The 19,162-nt window shown below is 46.1% G+C and overlaps 1 protein-coding gene across 2 annotated transcripts in view; it reads left to right on the top strand.

Moving 5' to 3' along the window:
• Positions 1-3,858, top strand: part of LOC136578939 (succinate dehydrogenase [ubiquinone] flavoprotein subunit, mitochondrial) — a 124,660-nt gene extending 120,802 nt beyond the window's left edge. For both annotated transcript variants that reach the window (XM_066579148.1, XM_066579149.1), the window contains one exon: positions 3,625-3,858. In XM_066579148.1, coding sequence (XP_066435245.1) covers positions 3,625-3,711 — 87 coding nt within the window. In that variant the 3' untranslated portion in view covers positions 3,712-3,858. The remainder of the gene's footprint in view (positions 1-3,624) is intronic.
• The last annotated feature ends 15,304 nt before the right edge of the window (positions 3,859-19,162 follow it).

Raw genomic sequence — 19,162 nt, 5'->3', positions numbered from 1 at the left:
GCTTCGATTCATTCAAAAACGGTGGGGTCAAAATACGCAGTATACGCCTAGATGAATGCGTTAAGGGGTCTAGTTTTCAAAATGGGATCATTTGTGGTGGGTTCTCTGTCATTTTGGCCTCTCAAGGGCTCTACTAGTGGGCAATGGGGCCTAAAACACCTTCAACCAAAATGTCTGTTCTGAAAACCACCCGCTGGTCTTTTCGGTTAGGGCCCTGTTGTCCATACAGACAGAAGATTAGGGCCACAATGGGTATGTCTCCGAACATCCGAGAAACAGGGGGGTCCATTTTGGGGTGAAATTATTCATTCATATGTGTGCTGTATAAAAAAAACTTTTTTTAAAATTACATACTTGCTAAAAAAATAAATAAAAAGAGTAATTTTTTTTTTACTCCTGCTTTGCAGAGTCATTCAAAAACTGTGGGGTCAAAATACACCATACACCCCTAGATTAATTCGTTAAGGGGTCCGGTTTCCAAAATTTGTGGGTGTTCTCTATCGTTTTGGCCGCTCAATGGCTCTACAAGTGGGCAATAGGGCCTAAAATGCCTGTTCTGAAAACATCTGGCTGCTCCTTTCGCTTTTGGGCCCTGTTGTGCATACGGACAGAAGATTAGGGCCACAATGGGTATATTTCTAAACACAGGACAGAAATGGGTATCCATTTTTGGGTGCAAATCCTCATTTTCATGTGCACTATAGAAAAAAATCCTGTGTTTTAAAATTACATATTTGCAAAAATATGACATTTTCTTTTTTAAATTGCATTAATTCCTGAAAAGAAACGGTAGGGTCAAAATACTCCTGATCCCCCTCAGTGAATACATTAAGGGGTGTAGTTCTTAACATGGGGTCACTTATGGGGGTATCTGTCATTCTAACACCTATGAGCCTTTATAATCTTGGCTTGGTGTAGGATAATAAAGTGCTCTTCAAAATGTTAATAATTAATGTTAAATTTGTACGGCTCCTAAATGGTTAAAAAAAAAAGTGTTTTCCAATGTGCGCCCAAAATAAAGTAAACAGATGGACATATATATCTTATGAAAAAACTCTATATTTTGTTTGCACATATTTGAGATATTGCAGTTGAAAATGTGAAAAAATGACGATTTTTTTCAAAATTTTGTCGCTTTTAATAAATACAAATATTATCGGTCTATTTTTTCCACCTAAATGAAGTACAACATGTTGCGAAAAAACAATGTCAGAATCACTTGGATATGTAGCACCTTTACGGTGTTAATCCATGTTAAAGTAACATATGTCAGATTTCCAAAATTTGGCCGGGTCATTAAGGCGCAAACAGGTTTGGTCACAAACGATTTTAATGTCTCCTCACAGAGATAATCCATGAGGGGAGGTGAAGCTTTAACTTTTTTTTTTTCTTTTTTTTTTTTTTTTTTAACTTTTATGCAATCGCTGTTATCCATTTGATAATGGCGATCACAAGACTGGGTGTCGCACACCGCGGCCCCCCAAATACAGCTCCCGGCTATTGGCCACCTCCGGTAGCAGGGAGCTGTCGCATACACAGACACCGAAGCTTTAGTCTACAGGTCTGCAGTGTTTTTACCACGATGTAGATTAGAAACCACACACCTAGAAAGGGAAAACACATATGGATGATCACTAAGGGGTTATATTCCCACTGACAACACTGGGCGAGGCCTTCCGAGGGAAGGCTGAAAGATAGAACATGGTATTTTTTTTGTCCGTCGCAGCATCGCTCATGTGAATTAAGTCCACTCAAAAGAATGGAGTTCATATTCGTGCACCTCACATAATGACTGTAGCCTTATTTTGCTAACAATCTGTTAGCAGAACATGTTGCTCTTTATACTAATTGGACAACTGCTCTGTGTCCACCTACCACCAACCCTGTGATCAAGGGGTGTGGAGGAAGACCTTTATGCATGTTAATCCTGGAAATGAAAATCTTTGTTTCAAGACAGAAAACCATAATTTCTCTGTAGAGGTCACATCTATCCCAGGATGCAGTGGCCCAGCATTAGCTAGGGTTATGCCATTCTACTGGTGGGGGACAGTTTAACCCCTTAGTCGCAAGCCTGTTTGCAACTTAATGGCTCGGCCAAATTTTGGAAATCTGACGTGTCATTTTAGCATAGAATAACTGCGTAAAGGTTTGGCATATAAAGTGATTCTGACATTGTTGGTCACATATTGTACTTCATTTAGGTGATTGAAAATAAACCGATAGAATTTGTGTATATTTATTAAAAGCACCACAGTTGGAAACCTTTTGAAAAAATTGCAAATTTTTGGATATTGCAGTTGGAATTGTGAAAAAATGACAAAGTAGTTTTGCACATATTTTAAAGAGATTTCCTTCCGTTTACTTTATCCTGGAAGCATTTGGGAGACGTACAAATAGAATATGGTTAATATTTTGAGGAACCCTTTATTTTCCAACACCAAGGCAAGATTGCAAAGGCTCATAGGAGTCACAATAATAGACACTCCCACAAATGATCCCATTTTTAAAAAATGCACATTTGAATGTATTCACTGAAGGGTGTCATGAGTATTTTGACTCCACCTTTTCTTTCCAGAAATTACTGCAATTTAGAAAAATAAAATTTTATATTTTTGCAAATATGTCTTTTTAAAGACAGGATTTTTTTCTATTGTGCACATGAAAATTAGGACTTTTACCCCAAAATGCATCCCCTTGTTTGTCCTGTGTGCAGAAACCTACCCATTGTGGCCCTCATAGTATTTGTCTATGCACAACTGGGCCCAAACTTAAAGGAGTAGCCAGTGGCTTTTAGAACAGACATTTTGCTTGAAGGCGTTTTAGGCCCCATAGCACACTTTTAGAGCTCTTGAGCAGTCAAAACGATGGAGAACCCTTACAAATGACCCCATTTTGATAACTAGATCCCTTAGCAAATACATTTAGGAGTGTACTGCATAATTTGACCCCACAGTTTTTGAATGAATCTAAGCAAAGCAGGAGTAAAAAATTATGATTTTCATAATTATGATTTTTTTTGTAGAGCACACACATGAACGTGGTCACTAAGTAGTTAATTATCATTACCTTTTACATTTACCTACATAAGCTACAGCCCATACATATACCGTAAGGAGGATGAGCTGTGATCTCCTCTATTATCGCTGTGTGATCATCAGTAACAGTGACAGGAGTGTATGTGTCCTCTGGGTAGTTTCTGTGGTAAATCAATGAAACAGGATTACAAAAAAAATTTAAAATTGACTAGAAAATGAATCCATAACCCCCAAGTAGATCTGAGTTGGTCGGAATTGAGACCATCTGAGGAGAAAGAGGTCAGGAGACAGCTTAGCTAAGGTAATTAGTACTGTCGCAAACACTAGCCAACTTATATATACTGGGGGCACAGCTGCATAATGAATGAATAAAAAAAAATCACTGGAGTGGCCCTTTTGAGATAGGAGAACCATAGTTTTTTTTTTGAGTTAACATAACTTTCTGTGCTCTATCACAGTCAAGCTAACATACAGTTGTGAAACTCCCATGCAGGGAGTGCTAGCAGCTGGTAGATAACAAATCTGCTTGAATTATTTTCTCCTGTGTATTATTATTTAGCAAGTTGACCCTTTTTGTTTTCTCTTCTAGGTTACCTTCCAATACAGATCTGTAATTGACTCAACCCTAGATGAACAAGACTGCGCATCAGTCCCTCCTGCCATTCGATCCTACTAAATTGCACATCATTCTTTCTGTAATGAACTGTGATTTGCTATGTATAGCAGTTTTCTGATGGTGCAGAATACAGAATACTCTGCTTGCCAGCTCTAAAATACATGTTTACCCCTCGCTATTAAAGTTAATTGTTTTCCAAACCATGAATGCCATCATCCTCCATACTGCTTGATGAAGTTAGCTAGTAATTTACTCTACCCTTAAAGTATAAGACTGGTTCACATGGGGCAAAATCTATGCAGGCCTCCCGGAATACCAGTAGCAAATACTCTGTGAATCTGCAGTGGCCCAATCCACCTTTTTTAGGTGACGATTTAGACCGGTATGCTGCAGGATTAAGGCCGCATGTCCACGGGCAAAAGAAGAATTAAAATCCGCAGCGGATTTTAACTCTTCTCCTGCCCGCGGATCCGCACCCCATAGGGATGCATTGACCACCCGCGGGTAGATAAATACCTGCGGATGGTCAATAAAAGTGATTTTTTTTTAAATGGAGCATGAAAAAATCTGGACCATGCTCCATTTTCGTGCGGGTCTCCCGCGGGGACGGCTCCCGCGGGCTTCTATTGAAGCCTATGGAAGCCGTCCGGATCCGCGGGAGACAAAAATCAGATTTTACTCACCCTCTCCGTTTCTTCTCTTCGCCGCGGCACCATCTTCTCTCAGTCGCGGCCGGATCATTTTGCTTCGGGCCGGCGCATGCGCAGGGCACGTCACCGACGTCATCCTGCGCATCCGCCGGGCCGAAGAAAGAAGATCCGGCCGCGACGCAGAGAAGATGACGCGGCAGCGAAGGGAAGATCCGGAGCGTGCAGGAGGTGAGTTAATTCTGATTTATTCTTATTTTCAGCCCTCATGTCCGCGGGGCAGGAGGGACCCGCTGCAGCTTCTCCATGGAGAATCCGTAGCGGGCCTGATTTTCCCCGTGGACATGAGGCCTAAACCTTTTCTGTTTTTAAGGGTTGAATTGCACAACATAAATATGTGATTGTTCCCAGCAAGAGAAACCAAGTAATGTAGATATGATACATTTTAGTTGCTAACAAAAATACATGATATTGCAAGCTTTTGAACCTCTCAGGGTCCTTCCTCAGGCATATTGAATAGATCCAAAGAGGCATGCAACATAAATAGACATGCTACAGATTAAGTATCTGCTTCATTTTCAAAAACTCTGCAGATTCGTTGGGCACAGATTTCTGAAATCTCCATGTGGCTTGTGCTGTAAATGCTGCGGAATTTCCACAGCAAAATCCACTGTAGAAATTCTGCAGTGATTTTGCCACGTGTGAAGCCAGCCCAAACCTACTTACGTACTTTAATCTACCTAAACTTTCGGGTTACTTTCATGTTTTGGCATATAAGGGCCTCAGCTTTCACTCATGACCAAAAGGTTGCCGGTTCAATCCCCACTTGGTTCAGGTAGCCTACTGTAAAATAAGTACCCAGGTGATTGGGGAAGGCAAACTAACCCGAAAAAAAAAAAAAATTGCCAAGAAAACATCACAATGTGACGTTCACCATAGGAGTCCGTCATGATTCGGTGCTTGCACCAGTGGACTTTACCTTACCTTTTCTGCATTTAAGCAGTAGCACTATCAAATTTTTCAGCAGTCTTTTCCCCACTGCAGGCTCTCTAAGCCTGGGTTCACATGGGGCGGAATCCTGGCGGAAATCTCGCGGTTTGGCAGCAGCGAAAAACCGCGATATTTCCGCCGGGAGAAGCGCTGCTTCAAAACCCACGGCACTTAGCCGCGGGTTTTGAAGCGGCCCGGCCGCTCGCTCTTCCTCAGCGGCCTGCACTCCCATAGAGATGAGCGCGGCCGTAGCGGAGGAAGAAAAAGAATGAGCATGCTGTGGCCGGCTAATCCGCGCTGCAGTGCCGGCTTTGCCGTGGCGGATTTACCGTCCTGTGTGGACAAGATTTCTGAAAAATCTCGTGCACATGGCTGGCCAACCTAGGGATTAGCGGCCGCAGGCGGATTTTCCGCGGCAAAACCGCCCCGTGTGAACCCAGCCTAATTCTCAATTTTTACTGAGTGGGTGGAGACTAGCTACTGTGTAGTCTACAATGAACAGCACAAACAAAGAAAATGGGATTTGGTTCCCTTATATATAGGGAAGCAGCTGTACTGAGTAGTGTAGCTGTGAGACAATAAAACACTATTGCCTTAAAGCGACCCTTCTGTAATATAAAGAGATGAATAAAGTGTCCCCCCAGTATCAATCAGCTGCCGATTAGGGCACTAGTACAGTAGTGACATACTTTCCCCTTGAATTTGCCCTTACTAGATGGGATGATAGATATTAAACCGGTAGGTATATATATGTGTGTGTGTGTGTGTGTGTGTGTGTGTGTGTGTGTGTGTGTATATATATATATATATATATATATATATATATATATATATATATATATATATATATATATATATATATATATATATATATATATGAGATTGACAGATGTATATTGCCAAGTGGAGGCTGTAGCCTGTTAGACATTCTGTGTGTGTCTCAGTGTGCATTGTTATGTTAGCCCATGCAGGAGGACACGGCTAATTTAGCTCCACATGGTCTTGCAACACTGCTGTGTAGCTTGTAGGTGGAAGAGTTAAATGCTTTCCAGCATCCAGGAAAGCTGAGTGCTTAAATACCTTTTGAATTAGACTTCAGCAAAGGCTGTTACACTTCCCCAGGGGGTCTCTGATGTCCTATAGGCCTAGCTAAACCAGGGCTTATTTACATAAGGAGATAAGGCTTCACACCCCAGTAACTCACTCCACCCCTCCCCCCCACCCCATTCACTGGTCCACCCACATGGATTTATGAAGAAAATATGGATTCCAGGGATTATGTGCTCCAAGGTAAACCAGACCCCCCACAGGGCATGGAAGGAGCTAAATGGGAGTTCTCAATGAGAGTTTAAAAACACACCGGGACGTGTGCTCATGGTCAGCCCCCTGGTGTGCACTTTGTGTGCGGACTGGCCAGATTCTCCTTTCCGTGTGGCTCCACACATCAAAATGGTAACACTCTTAGTAAAATAACAGGGATTAAAGTGTCTGTGAATATCATATGTAAGTCTCTTGCCGATTATCTTGTAACAAAATGTTTTGTCTTTCTGTAAATAAGCACTGCTGCTTTGTGAGAATTAAACTTTAACATGGACGAGGTTCTCTATTAAATTTAACACAATTATATTCTCTGAAGATTATATTCATAAACCAGGTTCCAGTTTACCGTTAAGAAACTGGTGGTGGCAACGTCTTTGTATGCGTATTGCAGAGCTCTATAGTGCGTTGGAACAGAACAGCTGGATGATTTGAGCTTTTGCTTCACATGCGTGCCAGAGTCCGGGAAACCTGGGTACAAGTCAACCTGTATTCTAACGACTTCAAGCTTGCAATACTGCAAAGTGATAGAGGAGAAGGGATGATACCAATCGATACCGTCTGTCCTCGATCCTCTTGTCCAGTACAGGACAAATTGGTTTACAGTGCAGGGCCAGGTGGATTGCTGTAGAGTTCTAGCTGTAGGTGATGCTTGCTTGTCCAGATCTCAGAAAGTTGGGTACCAGTCACATTACAATGTAGGCCTTCCTCCTCGCCTTGCTACATGACGGCTCCGGGCCCTGAAAAAGCAAATATGTCAGAACCGCATTTCAAACTAGATTACAATGCTCAAGTTGGAAACTGACCTCCCCAGGCTCATCAGTTACAACCCCCTGCTCAAAGCAGAATTCAATAAATCAGCCTAGACAGATGTATGTCAAGCTTGTCTAAGATATTTTTGAACTCTCCTTCTCCCCCCCCTTTTAATTTTAAGTACATAATCTAAATCTCTCACTTCCCAATGTCATAGAAACTCGAAATTTGGCAGGAGTATTGATTGTCATAAATAGGAAAAGCTAATGGGTCCCAACGCGATTATTCAATTCTATGCGCAAAAGAATTAGCGTTCAAATTTTACGTACGGAATGTAATTTTCTCACTTTCCGGTGTCATAGAAACGGGAAATTTGGCACGAGCATTGATTATGTCATAAATAGGAAAAGCTAATGGGTCCCAACTCGATTATTCAATTCTAGCGCAAAAGAATTGGCGTCGAAATTTTAAATACATAATCTAAATCTCTCACTTCCCAATGTCATAGAAACTTCAAACTTGGCACGGGCATTGAATATGTCATAAATAGGAAAAGTTAATAGATCCCAACTCGATTATTCAATTCTATGCGCAAAAGAATTAGCGTCCAAATTTAACGTACAGAATGTAATTTTCTCACTTTCTGGTGTCATAGAAACGTGAAATTTGGCACGAGCATTGATTATGTCATAAATAGGAAAAGTTAATGGGTCCCAACTCGATTATTCAATTCTAAGCGCCAAAGAATTAGATTCCGTATGTAAAATTCTCTCACTTCCTGATGTCATTTTATATTAAGGAAACGTCGCATGGTTACCTCCACGTGGAGTTTCCTGGGTAACGGAAAGAAGCATGCAAAATGGTGAACATATCTTTTTCCTCGGTATCTCTAAAGTAACCACGACTTCATAAGATTTTCTGTGTGAACACCAGATACACACCAGTACTAAATTAACTCGTGCGAAGCCAGGTATATCAGCTCGTATTACATATATTCATAATCAAAATCTATTCTAATAACTAAAATTCAAGGATCTTTTTTTTATATAATCACTTAAAACCCGAAAATTATATCATTTTTTCCAAAACTTCATTAGGTCCCCTTAGTACTAAACAATTCAGCCTATAGATCCAATACATTTCCCTCTGTTTTAGTTTTGCAAAATGCCCTTTCTCTGTGTCCAATAGCATTTTGTTATGTTTCATAATTAAGAAGTGACAGGACTAAAAATTATCCTTAGATTTAATATAACAAAAAAAATTTAAAACAAAGTATGTTGATTCCTTCTAATCCTGAGATTTTTTTTGTCGTGCCTACATATCGAAGCTTACAGGGATATTCAATTTGGTATATAACTTCTGCAATTCATACAATCCTTTAACTTTTTATAGTCTGACCATCAGAAGAAATGTCGACCTCATTTACCATCCTGTACACTTTTGCAGCATTTACATCTTGTGAATCTACATTTAAATGATTCCCCCCTTATTTGAAAGACTCACTACGGCCCCCTGTCCACGGGCGTCGCAATGATTCTCTGCTTGTGGGCACGGGGCCGGCATTTTCCATAGCAACGCTATAGAATGCTTCAGCCGCAATGCTTCAGTGGACGGGCCTACATCTGTGCTATAAATCTCTATATGGTTAGCCCCAAAGAAATTAGGGTAACCCAGAAAAAACTAATTGGGACCTGCGCTGCTGGAAACCTCTAGGTGTATATGATGGATGCAAAAGAAGGGAATGCTTACTTGAGGAGGGATCCTCCTGCCAGAAAACCCCTCATAGTTGTAACTGAGCCCGTAGATATATTTTTCTTGGAGATCTTCTATCCAATTGGATCCGCCAAATCATTTTTGGAAAGCAGAATTCCTCTAGACTTGCTTCATATAACACAATGTTTATTAATACAAGCAGGACAAAAAAAACAAACACCAAGGCTGGATATAGGTGCCAGTATCAGTATGGATAGATCTGGCAAGCTGCTACCACACGTTTCAGCCTGCTATGAGGCCTTTTTCACGCATGTTTTACTTCCACCACATACCTACATTTTATAGCTGCTTCTCGCGTCTCCTCCCGCATGCCGGGCACGCCTCCCGGTCGCTCACTGACCTCACCGGTATTGGCCGCTTGGTATCAGAAGACCATACATGGACACGTGCCTGGGTCACGTGTAAACATGATCCACATATTGCGCATGTGTCCCCCAACTTATTTGCCCTACAGCCATCACTACATGCTGAAGTCACTGGCTGTCAACCCAGTCAGGGGAATGCACTAGACCTGTGCGCAGCACGACATGTATTATATAATACTGGCCTAGACAATTTAAAAAAAACGATTATAAAAAGTGTATGCATAATAAAAATAAAAAATATAATGTACTGTGATATCATGAAATCTAAATATATAAAAAATTTAAAAATGGAAAAATTTCAAAAGCTTTTGTAGATCTATGCCTGTACTTATTACATTCGATATAAAAATCAAAATGCATATATGTTTAAAAACAATCTTACAGACTCCTATTAAAACTTTTCTAAAACCTCATTTAGACCCCTTGGTACCAGGCAATCAAACCTGAATATCCAATACATCCCACGTTGCTTTAATTTGTTAAAATTTGCATGTTCAATAGTTTCCAATAGAGTTACAGGTAAAACATTAGGATTTTTCTCGTGTGCCATATTAAAATGCTTAGACACACTATGCTTACAGGGGTTGTCCCGCGCCGAACGGGGGGGGGGGGGTTGTTGAAAAAAAAAAAAAAAACCTGTTTCGGCGCGGGACAACCCCGATGCAGGGGTTTACACAAAAAACAGGATAGTGCTTACCTGAATCCCCGCGCTCCGGTGACTTCTTACTTACCTGCTGAAGATGGCCGCTGGGATCTTCTCCCTCGGTGGACCGCAGGGCTTCTGTGCGGTCCATTGCCGATTCCAGGCTCCTGATTGGCTGGAATCGGCACGTGACGGGGCGGAGCTACACGGAGCCGCTCTCCGGCACGAGCGGCCCCATTGAGAAAAGAAGAAGACCGGACTGCGCAAGCGCGTCTAATCGGGAGATTAGACGCTGAAAATTAGACGGCACCATGGAGACGAGGACGCTAGCAACGGAACAGGTAAGTGAATAACTTCTTATAACTTCTGCATGGCTCATAATTAATGCACAATGTAAATTATAAAGTGCATTAATATGGCCATACAGAAGTGTATAGACCCACTTGCTTTCGCGGGACAACCCCTTTAAGGTATCCTTTTCTGATATTAAATCTGTTGGCTTATTCTTTCCTGTAAACACTAGAGATGAGCGAGCACCAAAATGCTCGGGTGCTCGTTACTCGGGACGAAAATTTCGCGATGCTTGATGGTTCGTTTCGAATAACGAACCCCATTGAAGTGAATGGGCGACCCGAGCATTTTTGTATATGGCCGATGCTCGCTAAGGTTTCCATTTGTGAAAATCTGGGCAATTCAAGAAAGTGATGGGAACGACACAGCAACGGATAGGGCAGGCGAGGGGCTACATGTTGGGCTGCATCTCAAGTTCCCAGGTCCCACTATTAAACCACAATAGCGGCAAGAGTGGGCTCCCCCTTCCAACAATTTTTACTTCTGAAAAGCCCTCATTAGCAATGCATACCTTAGCTAAGCACCACACTCCCTCCAACAAAGCACAATCACTGCCTGCATGACACTCCGCTGCCACTTCTCCTGGGTTACATGCTGCCCAACCCCCCCCCCCCCCCCGCGCGCACGACCCAGTGTCCACAGCACACACCAAAGTGTCCCTGAGCAGCCTTCAGCTGCCCTCATGCCACGTCACCCTCATGTCTATTTATAAGTGCGTCTGCCATGAGGAGGAACCTCAGGCACACACTGCAGAGGGTTGGCACGGCTAGGCAGCGACCCTCTTTAAAAGGGGCAGGACGATAGCCCACAATGCTGTACAGAAGCAATGAGAAATATAATCCTGTGCCACCGCCATCAGGAGCTGCGCACGTGGGCATAGCAATGTGCCACACACTATTCATTCTGTCAAGGTGTCTGCATGCCCCAGTCAGACCGCGTTTTTTTATAAATCGTCACAGGCAGGTACAACTCCGCAATGGGAATTCCGTGTGCACCCACAGCATGGGTGGCTCCCTGGAACCCACCGGCTGTACATAAATCCCATTGCATTGCCCATCACAGCTGAGGTAACGTCAGGTTTAATGCAGGTGGGCTTCGGCCCACACTGTATGCCCCAGTCAGACTGGGGTTCTTTAGAAGTGGACACATGCAGTTACAACTCCGTGTGGACCGACAGCATGGGTGGGTGCCAGGAAGCCACCGGCGGTACATAAATATATCCCATTGCAGTGCCCTGGACAGCAAAGCTAATGTCAGGTTTAATGCAGGTGGGCTTCGGCCCACACTGCATGCCCCAGTCAGACTGGAGTTCTTTAGAAGTGGACACATGCAGTTACAACTCCGTGTGGACCGACAGCATGGGTGGCTCCCTGGAACCCACCGGCGGTACATAAATATATCCCATTGCAGTGTCCAGCACAGCTGATGTAACGTCAGCTTTAATGCAGGTGGGCAAAAAATTAATTGGATTACACTGTAGGCGAGGGCCCCAAAAAATTGGTGTACCAACAGTACTAATGTACCTCAGAAAAATTGCCCATGCCCAACCAAGAGGGCAGGTGAAACCCATTAATCGCTTTGGTTAATGTGGCTTAATTTGTAACTAGGCCTGAAGGCAGCCCAGTTAAAATAAAAATTGGTTCAGGTGAAAGTTTCAACGCTTTAATGAGCATTGAAACGTATAAAAATTGTTTACAAAAATTATATGACTGAGCCTTGTGGGCCTAAGAAAAATTGCCCGTTCGGCGTGATTAGGTCAGGTTTCAGGAGGAGGAGCAGGAGGCTGAATAGAATAAACAGATTGATGAAGCTAAAAGGTCCCCGTTTTTGATGGTGATAGAGAACGATGCTTCCATCCGCGGGTGCAGCCTACATATTGTTTAGGTATCGCTGCTGTCCGCTGGTGGAGAAGAGAAGTCTGGGGAAATCCAGGCTTTGTTCATCTTTATGAGTGTAAGCCTGTCGGTTGACAGGCGGGTACGCTTATCCGTGATGATTCCCCCAGCCGCACTAAACACCCTCTCTGACAAGACGCTAGCCGCAGGACAAGCAAGCACCTCCAGGGCATACAGCGCAAGTTCAGGCCACGTGTCCAGCTTTGACACCCAGTAGTTGTAGGGGGCAGAGGCGTCACGGAGGACGGTCGTGCGATCGGCTACGTACTCCCTCACCATCCTTTTACAGTGCTCCCGCCGACTCAGCCTTGACTGGGGAGGTGTGACACAGTATTGCTGGGGAGCCAGAAAGCTGTCAAAGGCCATAGAGAGTGCTCCCCTGTCTGTGCTGTGCATGCTGCCTGATCTCCACGCCTCCCCTGCTACCTGGCCCTCGGAACTGCGCCTTCGGCCACTAGCGCTGTCGGATGGGAATTTTACCATCAGTTTGTCCGCCAGGGTCCTGTGGTATAGCATCACTCTCGAACCCCTTTCCTCTTCGGGTATGAGAGTGGAAAGGTTCTCCTTATACCGTGGGTCGAGCAGTGTGTACACCCAGTAATCCGTAGTGGCCAGAATGCGTGTAACGCGAGGGTCACGAGAAAGGCATCCTAACATGAAGTCAGCCATGTGTGCCAGGGTACCTGTACGCAACACATGGCTGTCCTCACTAGTAAGATCACTTTCAGGATCCTCCTCCTCCGGCATACACGCTGAAAGGATGACAGGCAAGCAGCATGGGTACCCTCAGCAGTGGGCCAAGCTGTCTCTTCCCCCTCCTCCTCATGCTCCTCCTCCTCAACGCGCTGAGATATAGACAGGAGGGTGCTCTGACTATCCAGCGACATACTGTCTTCCCCCGCCTCCGTTTCCGAGCGCAAAGCGTCAGCCTTTATGCTTTGCAGGGAACTTCTCAAGAGGCATAGCAGAGGAATAGTGACGCTAATGATTGCAGCATCGCCGCTCACCATTTGGGTAGACTCCTCAAAGTTTCCAAGGACCTGGCAGATGTCTGCCAACCAGGCCCACTCTTCTGTAAAGAATTGAGGAGGCTGACTCCCACTGCGCCGCCCATGTTGGAGTTGGTATTCCACTATAGCTCTACGCTGCTCATAGAGCCTGGCCAACATGTGGAGCATAGAGTTCCACCGTGTGGGCACGTCGCACAGCAGTCGGTGCACTGGCAGATGAAACCGATGTTGCAGGGTGGCAGCGTCCGTGTGGGACTTGCGGAAATGTGCGCAGAGCCAGCGCACCTTTCCGAGCAGGTCTGACAAGCGTGGGTAGCTTTTCAGAAAGTGCTGAACCACCAAATTAAAGACGTGGGCCAGGCATGGCACGTGCGTGAGGCTGCAGAGCCGCCACCAGGTTACGGCCGTTGTCACACACGACCATGCCCGGTTGGAGGCTCAGCGGCGCAAGCCAGCGGTCGGTCTGCTCTGTCAGACCCTGCAGCAGTTCGTGGGCCGTGTGCCTCTTCTCTCCTAAGCTGAGTAGTTTCAGCACGGCCTGCTGACGCTTGCCCACCGCTGTGCTGCCACGCCGCGCGACACCGACTGCTGGCGACGTGCTGCTGCTGACACATCTTGATTGCGAGACAGAAGTTGCGTAGGAGGAGGAGGAAGAGGAGGGTGGTTTAGCGGAGGAAGCATACACCGCCGCAGATACCACCACCGAGCTGGGGCCAGCAATTCTGGGAGTGGGTAGGACATGAGCGGTCCCAGGCTCTGACTCTGTCCCAGCATCCACTAAATTCACCCAATGTGCCGTCAGGGAGATATAGAGGCCCTGCCCGCCTGTGCTTGTCCACGTGTCCGTTGTTAAGTGGACCTTGGCAGTAACCGCGTTGGTGAGGGCGCGTACAATGTTGCGGGAGACGTGGTCGTGCAGGGCTGGGACGGCACATCGGGAAAAGTAGTGGCGACTGTGGAACTGAGTAGTGCGGGGCAGCCGCCGCCATCATACCTTTGAAAGCCTCCGTTTCCACAACCCTATACGGCAGCATCTCCAGGCTGATAAATTTGGCTATGTGCACGTTTAACGCTTGAGCGTGCGAGTGCGTGGCGGCGTACTTGCGCTTGCGCTCAAACACTTGTGCTAGTGACGGCTAGACGGTGCGCTGACAGACATTGCTGGATGGGGCCGAAGACAGCGGAGGTGAGGGTGTCGGTGCAGGCCAGGAGACGGTAGTGCCTGTGTCATGAGAGGGGTGTTGGATCTCAGTGGCAGGTTGGGGCACAGGGGGAGAGGCAGTGGTGCAAACCGGAGGCGGTGAACGGCCTTCGTCCCACCTTGTGGGGTGCTTGGCCATCATATGTCTGCACATGCTGGTGGTGGTGGCTCCGCGGCTGATCTTGGCGCAACAAAGGTTGCACACCACTGTTCGTCGGTCGTCTGCACTCTCAGTGAAAAACTGCCAGACCTTTGAGCACCTCGGTCTCTGCAGGGTGGCATGGCGCGAGGGGGCGCTTTGTGAAACAGTTGGTGGATTATTCAGTCTGGCCCTGCCTCTACCCCTGGCCACCGCACTGCCTCTTCCAACCTGCCCTGCTGCTGCACTTGCCTCCCCCTCTGAAGACCTCTCCTCAGTAGGCTTAGAAACCAGGTGGGGTCAGTCACCTCATCGTCCTGCTGCTCTTCCTCCGAATACTCTGTGCACTCCTCCCTCGGACTTACTCCAATTACTACTACCTGAGTGATAGACAACTGTGTCTCATCGTCATCGTCCTCCTCACCCACTGAAAGCTCTTGAGACAGTTGCCGGAAGTCCCCAGCCTCATCCCCCGGACCCCGGGAACTTTCCAAAGGTTGGACATCGGTCAAGACAAACTCCTCCAGTGGGAGAGGATTCGGAACCATTGCTGCCCATTCTGGGCAGGGGCCCGAGAACAGTTCCTGGGAGTCTGCCTGCTCCTCAGAATGTGTCATTGTAATGGAGTGAGGAGGCTGGGAGGAAGGAGGAGCAGCAGCCAGAGGATTCAGAGTTGCAGCAGTGGACGGCGCAGAACTCTGGGTGGTCGATAGATTGCTGGATGCACTTTCTGCCATCCACGACAGGACCTGCTCACACTGCTCATTTTCTAATAAAGGTCTACCGCGTGGACCCATTAATTGTGAGATGAATGTGGGGACGCCAGAAACGTGCCTCTCTCCTAATCCCGCAGCAGTCGGCTGCGATACACCTGGATCAGGAGCTCGGCCTGTGCCCACACCCTGACTTGGGCCTCCGCGTCCTCGCCCGCGTCCACCTCCTCTAGGCCTACCCCTACCCCTCAGCATGGTATATTACCAGTAGTGCAGAAACAGAACGCTGTAATTAAATGTGCCGCTTATAGGCCTGTGGTTGGAGGCTGACTTCGCTTACGGAACGCACAGCAGAACCAGGAAACAATTTTGCGCAAGCCTGCTGTAACACTTAGCTGGCTGCGTATTAATTAGGACTACTACCCCCAGCAGAGACGCAGTACACTCAGGACGGTCACAGGCAGCCCAAATAGAATGTTTTTTCCCAAATTTTTTTGGAAAAGCCCACTGCCTATATACACAGTATATCTCTTTCACTGTCCCTGCCTCACCACTACTGGCCCTAGACTATGTAAAATTACTGCAGACTGAGGACGCAATGCTCTGCACGGCCGATATACAAAAAAAATAAAAAATTTGCAACACTGCAAAAAGCAGCCACAACAGTACTGCACACGGTCAGATGTGACCCTAAGAAGGACCGTTGGGGTTCTTGAAGCCTAAAATAACTCCTAACACTCTCTCTATAGCAGCTCCACCATCAGCAGCACTTTCCCTGAGCTATGTCAGAATGTATCTGTGGCGAGCCGCGGGAGGGGCCGATTTATATACTCGGGTGACACCTGATCTCGCCAGCCACTCACTGCAGGGGGGTGGTATAGGGCTTGAACGTCGCAGGGGGAAGTTGTAATGCCTTCCCTGTCTTTCTATTGGCCAGAAAAGCGCGCTAACGTCTCAGAGATGAAAGTGAAAGTAACTCGAACATCGCGTGGTGCTCGCCTCGAGTAACGAGCATCTCGAACACGCTAATACTCGAATGAGTATCAAGCTCGGACGAGTACGTTCGCTCATCTCTAGTAAACACCTTGTGGTCTGGCCCATATAGCGTAAGATACACAGACACTCCCAACAGATAGATAATGTATTTGGACCCACAGTTTAGATGTTCTCTAAATCTGTTGTTCGGAACATCTGAAGATATATATATATACTAGCTGATATACCCGGCTTCGCCCGAGTTAATTTGGTACTGGTGTTTATCTGGTGTTCACACGGAAAATCTTATGAAGTCGTGGTTACTTTAGAGATACCGGAAAAACATATGTTCACCATTTTGCATACTTCTCTGCGTTACCCAAGAACCACCACGGGGAAGTAACCATTCGACGTTTCCTTTATATAAAATGACATCAGGAAGTGAGAGAATTAGATTCCATATGTAAAATTTGGACGCTAATTCTTTTGCACTTAAAATTGAATAATCTCACCCTTTCCCCATTCCCTCATGCCTCCCACCTGTCTCCTTTCTACTATCCCAACGCTCCTCTTTTCTTTTCCTTTTTCTTCTTTCTCATTCTTGTTGTTCTTAACCTTACGTTAAACATATAATTACTAGCCCGCCAGGGCTTGTTGCTGTTAAAATAGGCTTGTTTATACTGAAAAATGAAGAACCTGCCTCACAGACTGAGAACGTGGATGGAAAATGAAGACAGACTGAGTATTTGTTAATCTATATATATAAAATTGAATGTATGTCTGTCTGCGTGCGTGTCTGCGTGCGTGCGTGCGTGCGTGTCTGTTTGTCCTTTATGCGCTACTACACCATTCATCCGATCGCCATGAAACTTTGGGAAGTTGCTGAGTACACTCCTGGGAAGATTATAGGCATAGTACAAATATCCTACGATAAATGGCGCGCGAGCGTCGTCGAAAGTTACGCCCCCCCCCCCCCCACGTAGATCGAATAAGTAAGCCACCTGCTATTGTGATGTCATCACTGATGTCATCAACATCGGACGCCCTTGAACATGCCCCAACATGTTCTATAAAGCTGCATTGTGATGTCATTAAGGCTCTATTATGACACGTCAGCTTGGAACCACTAGAGCACGCCAGCCAATTACCATTGGAGTTGGAAGTGGGTAAACAAGTACTAGGATATCTTCCTAAGAAGCCACAGCAGCCGGATAAATTGTATGTTCCACCCAACGGCTATTTTATTCAGCCCGCAAGGGGGAAGCAGCGGCCTACAAAATCTAATTCTCTCATTTCCTGATGTCATAGATAGATAGATAGATAGATAGATAGATAGACTGTATGCAATAACCCTGATAGATAGATAGATAGATAGATAGACTGTATGCAATGACACGTACAGCTTGAAACCATAAATACTAGAGCACGCCAGCCATTTACAGTCAGTCTCCATTGGAGTTGGAAGTGGGCAAACATGTACTAGGCCAGTGATGGCGAACCTTTTAGGGACCGAGTGCCCAAACTACAAATGTATCGCAAAGTGCCAACACGTCAGGGGGCGGGGCTTATCACAACATATGATTTTACCCCCGTCGTTCTAAAAAGGACAAGGCTGTTTCAGATTAGACCGGGTGCAGATTCTGACTGCTTTTTGGACGCGGAAATACTGCAGAATGTCCTCAGCGGAGATTTCTGTGGAAAATTCTGCAGCATTTCCGCATCTAAAAAGCAGTCAAAATCTGCACCCGGTCTATTCTGAAAGAGCCCTGCCCATTTCTGCCACATGTACACATACCCCAGCGGTAATAGTGACACCTTCACCCCAGCGATAATAGTGACATCCCACAGCAGTAATAATAGTGACACTCCCCCCATTAGTAATAAGAGTGACATACCCCAGCGGTCCCCCAGCAGTAATAATGCCCGCTCCCCCCCCCCCCCCCAGCGGTTCCCCCAGCAGTCATAATACCCCCCCCCCAGTGGTCCACCAGCAGTCACAATGCCACCCCCAGCTGTCCGCCAGCAATAATAATGCCCCCCTCCCCCCAAGCGGTTCCCCCAGCAGTCATAATGGCTCCCCCCCAGCGGTTCTCCTGGCAGTCATCATGCCCCCCTTCCCCCACAGAGATTTTCTTGGCAGTCACCATGCCCCCCCTCCCCCCAACGATTCTCCCAGCAGTCATGCCTCCGCTCCCCCACCAGCGATTCTCCCAGCAGTCAGAATGTCTCCCCCCCCCAGCGATTCTCCCAGCAGTCAGAATGTCTCCCATCCCCCCCCCAGCGATTCTCCCAGCAGTCAGAATGTCTCCCATCCCCCCCAGCGATTATCCCAGCAGTCAGAATGTCTCCCACCCCCCCCCCCCCCAGCAATTCTCCCAGCAGTAAGAATGTCTCCCCCTCCCCCCCCAGCAATTCTCCCAGCAGTAAGAATGTCTCCCCCCCCCAGCGATTCTCACACAACGGCTATTTTATTCAGCCTGGAAGGGGGAAGCAGCGGCCTACAAAACCTCAGTGGTCGCTGCTGCCGTCATCTAGATATATAAAAACGAAGTATGTATGTATGTCTGTCTTCGCAGCAACGCGCAGGTAGGTAGGTTCAGTTCTTGGAGGTTGGGGAATGCTTATGGGCAAGGCCTTATGTCTCATCCCAACTTAATTCTCTCACTTCCCAATGTCATAGAAACTTGAAATTTGGCACGAGCATTGATTATGTCATAAATAGGAAAAGTTAATGGGTCC

The sequence above is a fragment of the Eleutherodactylus coqui genome, chromosome 9 (assembly GCF_035609145.1).
Source record: "Eleutherodactylus coqui strain aEleCoq1 chromosome 9, aEleCoq1.hap1, whole genome shotgun sequence".
Lineage (NCBI taxonomy): Eukaryota > Metazoa > Chordata > Amphibia > Anura > Eleutherodactylidae > Eleutherodactylus > Eleutherodactylus coqui.
The sequence above is the reverse complement of the archived record's forward strand: the minus strand, read 5'-3'. Positions and strand labels throughout refer to the sequence as shown.